Source organism: Dermacentor albipictus, chromosome 3 (genome assembly GCF_038994185.2).
Source record: "Dermacentor albipictus isolate Rhodes 1998 colony chromosome 3, USDA_Dalb.pri_finalv2, whole genome shotgun sequence".
NCBI lineage: Eukaryota > Metazoa > Arthropoda > Arachnida > Ixodida > Ixodidae > Dermacentor > Dermacentor albipictus.
Genome location: NC_091823.1, coordinates 17,222,835 through 17,236,829, shown reverse-complemented (window position 1 = coordinate 17,236,829; position 13,995 = coordinate 17,222,835). Strand labels below are relative to the sequence as shown.

The following is a 13,995-nucleotide window of genomic DNA, read 5'->3' as shown; positions in this document are numbered from 1 at the left end:
GGGTCACTAAAGTCTGCAGGTTTTTTTCATGGTCAAGAAAGCACGCAAAGCAATTTGAAGCGAGGTGAACTTACAGCAACATATTCATTCTCTAGGCATAGGCTATCCATACCTTTAGAAATAATTTTTAATTCGCTGTCTGCTTCTCTTTCAAAAATGTAATAAACTTTGTCATGTGTGTATATTTGTATATATTGCGTATATGCATGGTGTTTACAGTGGAAATTTAAAACAATGTTGAAATTAGAAGATACGGACGATGCAGAAGCCACTAGTGCTTCTAGTGCGCGTGTCCTCCTATTGTCAGGATTTGTAGAAATAAAGGGCAAAGTATGAACTGAAAGCCATTCATGCCCACGTCAACAGTGATGCAGCAAGCTATAAGCCCCAGTAAAACTTCAAGTGAAAAGGCTAAGGAAAGTCCAAAGAAACCTCGAATAATGTGGGTGGCAAAGCTCTGGTAATGGCTATTTAGGTACGTATATGTGTGGGGGAGAGGGGGGAGGGCCCCAGAGACCCTCGTAGTCGGTGCCTATGGCTCCACCTCCAATCAGAAATTTGCCCTCCAAGTTTTTGGTTTGTTTAGATATGCCTGTGAACTTTACAATTTGTAAAAATGCCACAGATATTTGGACAAACCAGGGAGAGGGAGGAGGGAACGGTTGCATGCATATTTTTAAAAAGTTTGTCCTGAGCACACAGCTTTTGTTGGATACATATAATTTTAGTTGCGACATACATTGTTCTTAGACCACATTCATTTTTCACCAACCTTGCAACTGCCAATTTCGCCTGCTTCAGAAGCTTGACTGAATAAACCTGCTTGAAACTAGTGCTGTTCTGGTATGTGGTGCCTTGCGATGCGACGAAAGAGCAGCATAGGGGCCATCACAATTTCTTTCTTGTACACATTTTTACAACATTACACTGCCCCATCCTACGATGCCTTTCAACTCTTTTTATCTCCATCAGAATCTACTTTTCATAAAGTTTAGTGCAACATTCATAAAATCATAGAATAAGCTTATATTCGCTAACCTTGCAAAAAAATCAGGAAAGTTTGCTGGCATCATTTAGATGACCTCTCTCTCCATAGATGGAACAGGTATGCAATATTCCTTTTTTTGCTTGAGTTGCTTTTTGAGAGCCAACGAGTGCGCTGAAAACACAAAACAAGTATAGGCGGGAGTGGCTGGGGCCGTGCGAGGACAGATGCCCAAGTTATCTCAGGAGTGGCAGTCAAAGGGCTGCTGAACATGTGAGGTCGCTGAAAGAAGGAGGTGCGCATCTTTCGCAACATTGCGCAACTTGCACCGTGTGTGACCAAGCGGCAGAACATTCGCCACAAAGACAATCCCAGTTCTGCAAGAAGTGTGAACCACGGTTCGGAGCGATAAAGATTCTTGGCAGAAGTAGGGAAACTAAGGCACGTGAAGTTTTAGAAGCATTCCATATAAAGAAAAGAGGAAAAAACTGTGTTAGTGATACTTCCGTGACCCTCTTCAAAAGCGAAATGTCATACCTGGAACGGTTTGGCAGATGACGCATGATGGTCATTGTGCGCATGTCTGTGTTTTTCCTATATTTGCTGAATTTTCGGTGAATAAAGTTAGATGAAGTTGGCGCTTGTCCTGTGTCGTTCTCCCCTCTTGTGTTCGTCTTAGTTGGCGCTGTTCCTTCCTAATTCAAGTATGCACCATCTAGCCCAAATGAATGTTCTCCTGAAAAGGGTTAAGATGTGTGTATACTCGCACACACCATGCTTGCACATGCGCACGCTTGTAATTTGGCATGCATAAAAGGACCTCCTTTCTTTTACAGTTATTCAACTTTGATGTGCGAAACCTGGAGTGGTATTTGTATTGGGAACAGTATGTATTGGGTATTCGCAAGTACCTCTTTAAGGCTGAAGTGTCCAAGCTCCCAGAAGCACGAAAGCACATGAAGTGGTAAGTTTTTTTGGAATCACTAACCATGCACTTAAAGCTTTCTTAAAAATAGTGAAAATTGTTCACCAAGCAACTGAGTCCTTCATATGTACTGCGGAAAAATGTAGGCTGGAAAATCTTGAATCGGAACAGCAGTGCATTTCACTGTATATTTGGACACACATCTTTTGTAACTGGCACTAGGCACAGGAATTCTAGCAATTGTGTGTACTTTGCATAATGCTTGGCTTCAAGTCTGTAAACTCAATAAATCCCATCTTCCATGACAAATTACATGTTGCAGAAACTATCATTTCTTGATTTCTGGTGCACTGTGGTGTAATACTGACACATATACATAGCTCAACTATTCCAGTTAAACACTGTTACAAAGTTATCACTCAGCGCAAAAAGCACCTGCATGTATAGGGACTTCTACAAATGTTGCCAATTCTATAGTGAAAGAACCTTGCCTAATCAGATTGCATGTGCAACACAAGTAGTGGTGTTGCACACTCTGGAATGTTCGCAAGCACCAGAATTTATGCTGAAATATATGATGAGTCATGCATAATTAGCTGACACACTGCAGATCTGATTTCAACGACCGACGACCGTGCCCGCTGCTATTGTTGTGTGCTATTGAGTGTTACTTGTTTTCCTAAGCATAAGTCTGTCCAGTACTAAACAGATTTGTAGCTCACAGTTTTGGCACTGAGTGGTTCTTCACTGTCATTACATCATGACAATGTTGTAATCAATCAATCAAAGGAAGTTTTATTACATGATTAAGAAAATCAGACAGATATTTGTACTGATAGCCTAAATGAGTTGTGACCGGCCCAATACAAAAACAGGGAATACTGTACAAACTATTACTAGTAATAAACACAAACAACTATTAATTACATAATCAATTATTTGTAGAACAGTAATAGCCACATCATAATCAAGGGAAAAACACAACTAATTTAAGGGAAGTGCTCGAATGAAAAGGGAATGTCCTAATGAAAAGTATAACAAGATCAATGCCTGGTTAAGGAGGAAGTAGTTCTTACATACTAAGTTGAAGTTTGCTACAAATATTATTCACTTCTTCCCTGAAGTGCTTACCTGGAATAGTAGAAAAGCCAAATAGTAAAATGATGTTTTAACAGCCAAAGTTATTTCAAAATTAGGTGAATTGACAACCTGTATTCAGCATCATAATGCATGTGTAGCAAAATATATATTCAGTCCAGATACTGCATGTTCTGAAACACTGAGTGACTTGACTGCCTTTAACTGACCTTGATAGATTAGTATTTCAAATGTCCAAAGCATCACTTTTGCCACAGACATAGCATTTGGCATCATCACTGTGCAAATGTGGTGCTAGCTCTTGGTGATGTCTAATGTTCCCTTTGCAATTGGTTAAGCAACGGTAAGCCACCTGTAACAAAATGATAAATAATTATGTTAAAGAAAATTCAGTTAGGCCAATGTTATTTGATTTTCCTCCAATAGCACTATAATCATACATACTCCTGATGCTATCTCTTCACTTCCCTCTGTTGGTGCTGTTTGTGGGAATGTGGCGCCCAGTCTTAAGCAGTTATTTGTGTAAGGTAAAGCCCCTACACACACGTTTCCACCGCCTAGGTTAAGTACCACTAGCCACAGAGCTTTTGTAAATCTACTCTCCTCCTCTATGCTCCTCTCTCGCCCATCTCCTCAGCTTTTGGCTTCAAGCGTAACTTATGTCGTCCCAGTTTCTGGTTCCAAGTGGAAACGACGTTACTGCAATCTGCTACTGCTGCATAAAGGTGCAAGCATGTAACACCAGTGAAAGTGAATATTCAGGAACCGGAAATCCCGGAAGCGTAACTGGTGTGACAATTTGGGGAACAGTGACATATGTCAAAGGTTGGTGCTACTACGCAGAAAGCGCGGTGGCATGTGGATGGAGGGGCTTCAGTATAAGGCAGAGCATTACCTTCGAGGTCACTTGCTTAGTGCAGCAATTCTAAGCTTGAGTAGGCACCAGTGAGGTCCGTCACACTGAGCCATCGATGATCACTCTTTTTAAATATGTGTGTGCACTGAGAGGCTTACCTACTCATGTATTGCTGGTTTATTAGCTTCAGAAAAGCTGCTTTATTACACTCTACAGTACTTAAGGAGAAAAATAAGCCATTGAATACTAATGTGTGGACATGCTATGTTGAAAAGTACACGAAAAGCCACTATTTCTCCATTTTGCCACACAATACAATGCACCATGAGAGAGTGGCATGAATGGAGGCTTTTTTTTTTTTCAGAAAAGCAAACAATACTCTACCATTGCCTGACGCTCAATAGTCTCAGGTGTATCTGCACTTCATGCAGTTGTGTTTTACTGGTGCACTCTGAAAATGTTTTCATGGCTACCACTAATGGCCTTTATTATTTTTACAGGCTTTATATCATGCACTTGTGTCTCAACCTCCTTGTGGTCACGTTTGTGTGGCGACTGTTGATGACACGGTCGCAGACCGCAAGGAACCTCTGCTACTTCATGCTGACCTTTGCCATGAGGCTGTGCAAAATGCTGCCCTCCCTGCGTACCCTGTGATCTCTGCTGTCACAGATCTTACAGTGACAACAGTGCAGTGCAAGATGACATGCGCCAACAACGACCATGGCTGCTAAAAACTGCCTAGCCACCCAGCGACAGTGGCCACAGAGACTGTTTCAAATGGCCACCCTTCCCACCATTCCTCCCCTCATTTGTCACTCGAGGAACCAGATCTACTTGCAGCTTCAAGTGAACATGGCTATGCGAATCATATAGGGTATTTAGCAGTCCAAAACGGATGCATTACTGCTGTCCCTTTGGTCACTGTCAGAAATACTTCCTACTTCATGGGCACTTCGGATCTGCACACACTGTATGTGCACGAGGAGCCAAGCACGCATGTGCAGACCATGCATCTCTGCAATGTGTACAGTGTTTGAAATGCTGCAGCAACTAACTATCTCGGCATTATGTAGCCACTTAGAATTCCCATGCCAAGACTATGCTCTGCTGTTCAAGCACAGCTTTAGCATGCTGCGACACTGACAAAATGCTGCTTTTGGCTAGCTTTCTTGGCAAGTTGCACAGTTTGCACAGTCCAGATTGCATTGGAATTGTACTGTCTCTGGAAGTTTGAGCTTTCTGCCTTATACGCAGCCTCTCGGATTTTCCTGAGCCGATACAAATTACCAGGTATCTTGATACATGTAGAATTGCCATGAAGGAAACATTTTTAAACAACAGTCAATGGTTATCCTATTATGTACTCCTTTAACAAACCAGAGGCCGAAATTTGTGACAATTCTTTAACGTTTTCATTCTTTCTACTCTTTGCGAAGAGCTCGCATGAAGCTGCGTCTTCACTATTGACAGGATCACCTGCTTGGTGGAATGGATAAATGACAAATAGAATCAGAGGAGAAGAATCCTCACAAAGTATGGCGCTTGATCTAGTTTCTTTGCATTCTTTGAGAACTCTAGTTCATTTTGCTAGCTCTCAGTCAACAATAACTGGGCTTAGCAGTACCTGCTTTTTGCATCTTGAAATTGTGTAAGCATTTCTTTTTATGCACCTTGATGATGGCATTGAAGAATGTGATAAGCCTGTGTTGACCAAGTGTTTTTAGGATTATGCCATTGTCGCTCCATAGTACTCTTGATTTTAGGCAGTGGAAACTTTCCAGTACACTACAGTGTGTCCTTGTGCCTTTTGTTGCATGTTTTTGTTCTTGAACATTGGTTACCTGCGCTTGTGTAAGTATCCAGATTTTTTTTTCTTTGAGTGATATGTTGCAATACAATCACTAATTACGAGAATGCTGTATATTGCAAGCATATGCATAGGCCTTTTCCTTTTTAATGAGGTGACAATTAGTGATTAGAAAGGGAGAGTTGTCTTATTTTGGGGGGATCGTATAATGTTGTTGACATTAAATATAGAAAGATTTGAATCGAAGGCCTAGTCATACTCTTTCTTTGAAGCTTGCATGCTATGTCTGCATTACAAGGTTTCATTGCTGAACACTAGGTCTTTTATGAAGCTTGGGGCTGCACTGGCAATTTTTTCAGCAGCATGCAAAGTGAATTAAACTGCGACTATCTGCAGGCACAGCAACTACGCTTGTCTCAGATTTCACAAAAACTTGTATACACCAGCAAGACTTTAGCAATGTGTTTAAAACTGCAACATTAGCAGCATTTTGGTTTTCACTCAATCGCCACTGCAGCATGAACATGCACTCTTTTCCTGAACAACTGTTGTTTTGGTTCAAGTGTACAGCATTATATAGTCTAATATATTTCACACTGCATCAGTTCCTCAACACTAATCACTCTGGACAAGACCAATGCCAGCCGCTGTCTCAGTGCTTTCCAGCCAGTGCCTTGAGTCTGCAGTTGTTGGACGATACACTGCCCGTCTCGGACGGTGCCACTTGCTCCCCAAGCCAGCTGCAGAGACTGGCTATGCATAATGAGTAGTGGTGTTTGTGTGCATTGCGTGTCTGGCTTTGAACTGAAGCATGCTTGCTTTGCGCTGCAAAGAGTGCAATCACGCTGTGTGCAATTGCTAGGGTAACAATGTCTGTGGCTTTTTCTCAGAAGCCAGTCGGAAGAAATGCACATTGAACTCTGTTTTCGGCAATGCATAGGCCACTTTGTTGTGCTGCCACAATGCTGCAGCAAGCACATCTTCAAAAAACTGAAGTTTTTGGTTCCCAGTGAGTGCTGCATTCAGTATGGAAATATTTCTGCTGCCACACACCATTTGCTCCTCACCAATCAATGCTGTGCAACTGTGCGAGGGTTCACCATATATATTCGTTTAAGGGTTGCACCCCCACTTTGGAGGGCAATATTTTGGAAAAAAATTCAAAATGACCCGCCGGAAAGCTATGTTAGCTTCGTTGCCACTAGATGATGCTAGCTGCTTTTCCATCAATGCCGCACAGGGCAATGCCACTGCGTCATTATTTCTTTGTGTGGCGCATTGTCTCAGCTGTGTTGGCAGTGTTTCCAGTCAGATCGGTGGCATTTTGCCTCTAGAGAAAGAAGGGAGCCCTGTTTGGGTAGGCGCTGGTCAGGGATGATGGGCCAGCATCTGAGGTTGTTTACTGCAGCCTTATGTCCTCTCTTACCCTCTGCTACAGTTGCAGAAACAGTGCGAACCTTTAGTGGGCTGTCATCAGCCCGATTTGTGCAAGGGCTGCACCCAGCCAGGATACTAGAAAAAAAGTGTGGCCCTTATATATGGTATTTTAGAAGGATCTATGCTTTGATTATAGCTTTTGACAAGGCTCTAGGGCTGTAAATGATACTTAACCTATGTAATGCTAACCTTCCTGAAGGCCACTATCCAAGTGAGAACTCTGAGAGGGTTCTGCCTCTTAACTGGTGCTGTAGCTTGCAAGAGCAATGTCAAGAGACTGGCCATCAGAGCAAGGAACCAAGTTTGGGAAGGCACAGTGCAGCAGAAGGCACCAGCTGACTGTATACAGCTGTATAAGTGTGGTCAACAGCAGACCTCAACCATTCAATTGTGAAACAGTATTGTTTTCTTTCCCATGCGTGTCTTAGTGTAAGACCCCTTAGAAAAGAAAAAGAAAACTTACCACTGGCGACTACAATAAGCAATAGAAGGGCAGCTACAATGTTCACCTACAATGGTGAGTGCATAATAGTTGTGCTTGGTATGATAATGGGCAACTACTTATTTTGCTGAGGTAATGAAACCTTTGTACAAGTTGTAGTTCAAGCAAGCTAACTGCTCCTGCTGTTGGGCAGGCTGTTGTTTCATGTACATGGTACCACTCTGCACTTTTTGAGACTGGATGGCACCGCATACCCTATAGAGTCAGCTCATGAGGAACTTCGAAGTGCTTGGTCTTAGCACAGACTTGTCCACAAGACGGGGAGGGGTGGAAGCCACCACATTTAGCTTGTGAAAACATTGTACATTCCTTACTGCCCATCAAATGCCATACAAGTGTTTGCCAAGTAGTTAGTCTGGCTGTTCCATTTCACCCCTTTCTACAGTATAAAGGCTGCAAGCAATTTTTGATGCGCCGGCCGGCATGACAAAAGTGCACAAATGGGTACTTTTACCTTTGCTCTAGTGCTGTATTCCTCTAGGACATCTTTTTGCAATTAAATGACGCAGTTGTCACCAGTGCATCTGTTTGACTGAGGTACTGCTTTTTCTTAAATATTTCCTTAGTGCCAAAGTGTACAACGCAAGTGTGGTGCAGTGCATAGCAAAGGCACTAGCTTATGACGCAGGATAAAAGTATAGACGTCGTGAGATTGTCCTTGTCACTAAATTCTAGCATGGTAGTGCAAGCTTCTTAGAACAAGCATCCTTTTTGGGGGCTACTGACGAGGTTCTGTGTACCTGTCAAAATAGGCAACGCAGACAGAGCCATTACAAAATGGAATAAAATCTTGGAAAGGTGAAACACTCTGTTCTTGTTTTCTCTGAGCACAATATCTACAAGCCATATAGTTTTGCAATGTGGCAATGTTTGCTTCTCCCACCCATTTGTAGATGCAGTCACTGCATATCAACTGTTGCATGTTGCTCAAGTTTTATTATGAAGCATTAGTAAAAAATACAGTCGAACACACTTATAAAAATATTCAACTGCCATGAAAATTCTACTCTTATGACCAATAATTGTTACAACCAGGCTGCATGAAAAAAAAATCAAAATGGGCGATGGCAGAACTGTTGAGAGAAAACTATAATGGCGGGGAGGCCAGTGCCCTTGCCCACCACCTCCCTCCATCCGGATGCTGATTGTGTTGACTCGGTTAACTGTTTAACTTTGCTTCCTGCACACTTCGATCGCATGTAACAAGCCATGGCTGACTGCGTTCAAGAATGGCACCGCTTAACTGCAAAGCAGAGTCACAGGCGGCAAGTGACATGCGAACTCCACCGAGACATCGCTTTGGTGGCCTCAAAAGGGGCCTCATGGCCAGCTGATATGAAGACACCAAGCCGAACAGGAACAAGCAGATGTCTATTTGATACATGTAGCACGCTCAGGCTGGCTCTTTGGCCAATCGTCATTGCTGGTTGTCTTCTTGTACCGTAGGTGCTGCCATGAAAAGCGCCACCACTGGCTCGTGGAGGCTCTGGCACTACAACATAACACTCCTTTCCCATACAAAAGGAAAGAAAAAGACAGTTCGAGCTTCAGAGGGAATAGCGCATGCTGGACGGCGCTGCCTGGTTGACTTCCCAAGTGGCAGTGATTGGGACGCTAAGCTGACTGCTGGGTTACATACCGATTCTGCCAATCCTCTGGATTTTCTGCCTCTGGTTCTTGCTCACCGGAAGACTGCCCTGCGCCAGGCAGTGCACGAGCATATTTCGCCTGGCATCAAGGAAGCTCGCCATAATGAGCTTCCAGCTTGGCATGAGTAAGGTCAGGTCATACCTTTGGCAATGCGACGGGAGACTTTGGGTGAGGATATCGACTGGTTCTTGAACTGGAGTTGAAACTACATAGATGCCGGGGTGAACCTTGCAGAGGCATACCAGAGAATTGGCAAGCGCCACATAAATGGTAGATGAAGAACCTGAGAGAGGCACACAGGAGGAAAATGTGCATCGTGAAAACCAACAGAGTCAAGCGCTAAGAAAAAAGGAATTAAAGCTTCGAGTCGGGAGCATGTCTGAGTTAAGAGCGACCTGGGTCCACCTGACATGCAGTGCAGTAGCCACGATACCCAGGTCGGGAGTTCAGAGTCCTTCCTTATCCCTGGGCTGCTTGAGCACCCGCCGAGCAACATAGCCATTTGTCCCTTTCCAAAGAAGACGAAACGGAACCCTATCCACGATAAACTTGGTTCGCATTGAAGCAGGAGGCGCACATGCTAGATAAGTGGAAAACAGAAGCAACCGAAGAATCGTTGCTTGAGCTGTCAATAGACACGACAATGCCCTGAACTCCTGAATTCCGATTTCAAGTTTCTCCGTCGCTTGCTGCGAGTTTTCAGGAGACGGACAATCCAAATTGAATTGGAAACCTAGAATTCGCAAGCGTGTTTTCACAGGTAGACCATGAACGGGATGCGAACTGGACAGAGTGGAATTAAAGTACATGGCTGCACTTTTTGGCCTATTCAACCTTGCACCACTCCCCCTGCAGTAACTGTCTATGAAATCCAAGACTGTGCACGCTGGTGCCTTGTCTGGGACAATAGACAAGTCATCTGCACAGGCGAACAGTGCAATTGGAGGGGAACCTGGTGGGAGTAGGAACCTGCCAATTCTACTGTCACAGGACAACCTCTGCAGAATCTGTTCAAAAGCGAGTACATAGAGGGCAGGTGAGAGAGAATCCCCTGCCATATACCATGACCCACAATGAAAGCCTGCGAGACGTGATCCTGTACGAGAACAGCAGAAGCTGGTAGAGCATACAAAGCTTGAACCATTTGCCGAAAACCCACGCTAAAGCCAGCCTCTTTCAAAACCAGAAGATGGTACCTGTAGCTAATGATGCCTAATGTTCAAATTCAAATGGCTAATGTCATTTTCATTAGCAACATTCAAAAGGCAGATGTAGGGCACCATATACTCCATTATCATCTCTTGGTGCCGAGACAGGATTGCCAGTGCTCTTCTGAATGCCAGCAGTCAGCGAGTTCCACAGTGCCGGTTTTGCATTTCCTCAAGAAATGGCGCCATGCTGCGTGGCACCTTCTTCAGGCCCTTTTCTTCTAGCTAGGCAGTGTGTTCCATCTCCCTGACGTCTTTCACTGCCTGTCATGCCACCTTCAGCCAATTTTCTTCTTCTAGCGTGGCAGTGTCCATATGGACCAGTGCACAGTATGGTGTGGTGCGGCGAGATGTGGTGTAGTGTGCCGTTGCGAACATGTGCTACACCCATTTTAAGATTGTGGCTATTATCATCTCCAACCAATCTGCTTTGCTGGTTGTCATTTCATGTTTACATCTATTCTCAATTACGGGAGAGACCAATTTTTTTGCATTCCACCCCCACCGAAATTTATTTATGCATTTTATTTATTTCAACATACCTGCTATCAACCCTTTGACAGGGTTATTAAAGGAGTGGGGTACAGAAAGAAGCAATTAATAATAGTAATTCTCAGGGGCAGATATGCTAAACAAGCACAAACAAGAAGAACAAAATATACGTACAACCGTAAGTATGAATATGAGTATTGACAAGCATGCCAGTAGAAAAAGCAAATAATCATATCGAGAATACAAATAATTACTATGACATCAGGCTGATGAGTACGTATTAAGTGAGTTATATAATAGCTTAGGGAAATCATCAATTCTTTGCTGTTCGACTACAAGTCGGTCAAGAGAATTCCATTCCTGAATGCATCCAGGGAGAAAAGAATAATAGAACGTATTGTTGTTGCATGAATATTCTTGGAGTGTGGGATCACGTGTATGATGTAGGTGCCTTGTTTGTTTAGTTTCGACGTATTTTGTGTGGTCTATCTTAAAATAGTTGTGCAGTAGCATATATAAGAACTTCAGGCGGTGAATTTTAGGTGAACTGTGGATTGAGGGCAAACCTGCATGGCGTAGCAATTCTGTCGGGGAATCAAGGCACCCAAACGGTTAAAAATAAATCTAATCACTTTGTGCTGCACGTTTTCAAGCATGCTGATAGCGCTACTTGTTAAGGGGAACCAGATTATATTGGCATATTCTAGAATCGGCCGGACAAGTGTGGTGTACGCTAAATGTTGTGTCACAGTCAGCGTGCCGCAGCGTCCGCTTAAGGGAAAACAATTTTTTCATTGCTTTCGTGGTTATAGCTTCCGTGTGAACTGCCCAACTGAGATCAGAAGTTATTACACTAAGATATTTGTACTGGCTTACATTTCGGAGCATGACATCATTAAAACCATAAGGAAATGCTAAGCTTGTTTTTTGTTATTGACATCGCAACTGTTTTGTCTGAATTAATCACCATTTGCCAGTTAGAGCAACAACTTACTACTTCATTCAGGGTAACGTTCAGCTCAATTTGGTCACTGTAGCTTTTAACCTCTTTATACACTACACAGTCACCTGCGAATAGCCTAATATTTGCGTTAATGTTGACTACCAGGTCATTTATAAACAACAAAAATAATATCAGTGCCAAGACGGATCCCTGGGGCACACTGGTATGACATTGAATGTGTCACAAACGTGATCACTGCATTGCACAAATTGTTTATATATATGCACAAATAGCTTGATATCCATCGAGTCACTGGCCCATCCCCAAGTTTGCGGACCAGTTGGAAAACTAGCTTTTCATGGGAAACCCGATCAAACACCTTTGAGAAATTTATAAAAATTATGTCAATTTGGGAGTGTTCGGTAATGCCTTGGGCCAGGGCATGCATTATCTCAACAAGTTGCGTTACGGTCGATAGGCCTCTCCGAAATCCATGCTGGTTGAGATCATTGTCTTCGACAAACTTTGTGATGAATTTAAGGACAATATGCTCGAGTATTTTACAGCTGGTACAAGTCAAGGAAATGGGCTTGTAGTTTGATGGCATCGTCTTGTCACCGGATTTATGCACTGGGATTATTTTTTTGACTTTCCATTCGGAAGGAATCTGTGAATCCTGGATAGATTTTGTGAATATTAAGCCTAGATATTTACTAACTGGTTCAGCATAACGTTTGAGAAAAGCATCCGGTATCCCGTTTGGGCTATAGCTGTTCTTTTCATCAAGGTTCAATAGCAGACACAGTATACCACTGTCGGTTATTTCTGGGGTTTCTAGTAATTTATTTTTGGTAGATGGGATAATTGGGGAATGTTGCACTAGTCCATTATCGATTGGAAAAATCGAGTGGAAGTAGTGATTGAAATGATTCGCCTTATCTTTCACTTCTATTGAAGGAGGAGCTTTTCGATCGCAATGCTTACCACTTGCGTAATGCCAAAATTTTGCTGGTGACATTTTCATGAACTTGGCTAAAGTGGTACCATAGTAGTGCATTTTCGAAACGCATATCTTGCTTTTCAATGTTTTAGATAACGCAGAAATCTGAGCAGTGAAATTACCGGCTAAGCCAGACCTCCTAGCTTTCCTCAGCTTACTAATTTTACGTTTCACGTGAATTATTTCTCGTGTGCTTTGAATTGCAACCATATATAATCTATTGAGTTTTTATCTGAGCAACGATCTGAAAAGTCGAGAAATTCGTGACTGAAATATGTGATTATTGCGTCGTCGTTCTTGCATTCAACAGAGCAGACATGGTTTAGAGGGCTGTGGTGTCGTACAAGACCAGGTAGAGGCAGTGTGCATAAGACTAATTTATGATTGGATATGCCGTCTAAGATTTTGGTGCATGTCTGGTCATTCAGGAAATGGTCACCAACAAGAACAATGCCTAGAATAGAACTGGATTTGCCATTGACATATACCAGTTGCTTGAGGTTGAACAACATATCCAATATGACGTCATTCGCTGCACTTCGCACTTTTTTTTGACGACCATTCCATTTCAGGCAGGTTAAGATCACCAGCCATGATAATCGTGTTATCTGTCATGTGATCGTGCATATAATCCAGAAGAAGTTCCAGATAGCTTGTCTCAGCTTTAGGCGGTCTGTAGACAGCTCCTACAAATATGTAGCCTTTCTGCAGCTGTAGTTTGCACCACACCGCTTCAATTTCTGGGTTATCTGGTAAAACGGTGCATCGTAGTTTTCGTAAAGAAAAGTATGACACCCACGCCTCCAGTGCCCCTATCTCTGCGCATAATCACATATTTCGGTGGCAAGACTTCATGGTCCAAGATATCCAAGTGAAGCCATGTTTCTGTGACGGCAATAATGTTAGGTTTAATTTCTAGAACAAGAGCTTCGAATTGGCCTACTTTATTTGCAAGACTTCGCACGTTCACATTCAGTAGGGTTACCTCTGTCGACTTCGTGTGACTCTTTTGTAAGGAGTCTTTTTCTTCGTTTTTTTGGGGCTGCAACTAAGTCGTCATGGTCCCTATTCCAAACAAAAAGTTGACCA

The 13,995-nt window shown here is 42.9% G+C and overlaps 2 protein-coding genes across 7 annotated transcripts in view; one reads left to right on the top strand and one right to left on the bottom strand.

Annotated features, from left to right (window-relative positions):
- Positions 1 to 8,134, top strand: part of LOC135917494 (fatty acyl-CoA reductase 1-like) — a 94,049-nt gene extending 85,915 nt beyond the window's left edge. For all 5 annotated transcript variants that reach the window (XM_070535161.1, XM_070535160.1, XM_070535159.1 and 2 more), the window contains exons 12-13: positions 1,822 to 1,949; positions 4,365 to 8,134. In XM_070535161.1, the coding sequence (XP_070391262.1) occupies positions 1,822 to 1,949; positions 4,365 to 4,521 (285 nt within the window). In that variant the 3' untranslated portion in view covers positions 4,522 to 8,134. The remainder of the gene's footprint in view (positions 1 to 1,821; positions 1,950 to 4,364) is intronic.
- LOC135917492 (putative fatty acyl-CoA reductase CG5065) overlaps positions 1 to 13,995 on the bottom strand; it is a 119,115-nt gene that overhangs the window by 38,006 nt on the left and 67,114 nt on the right. The window lies entirely within an intron of this gene.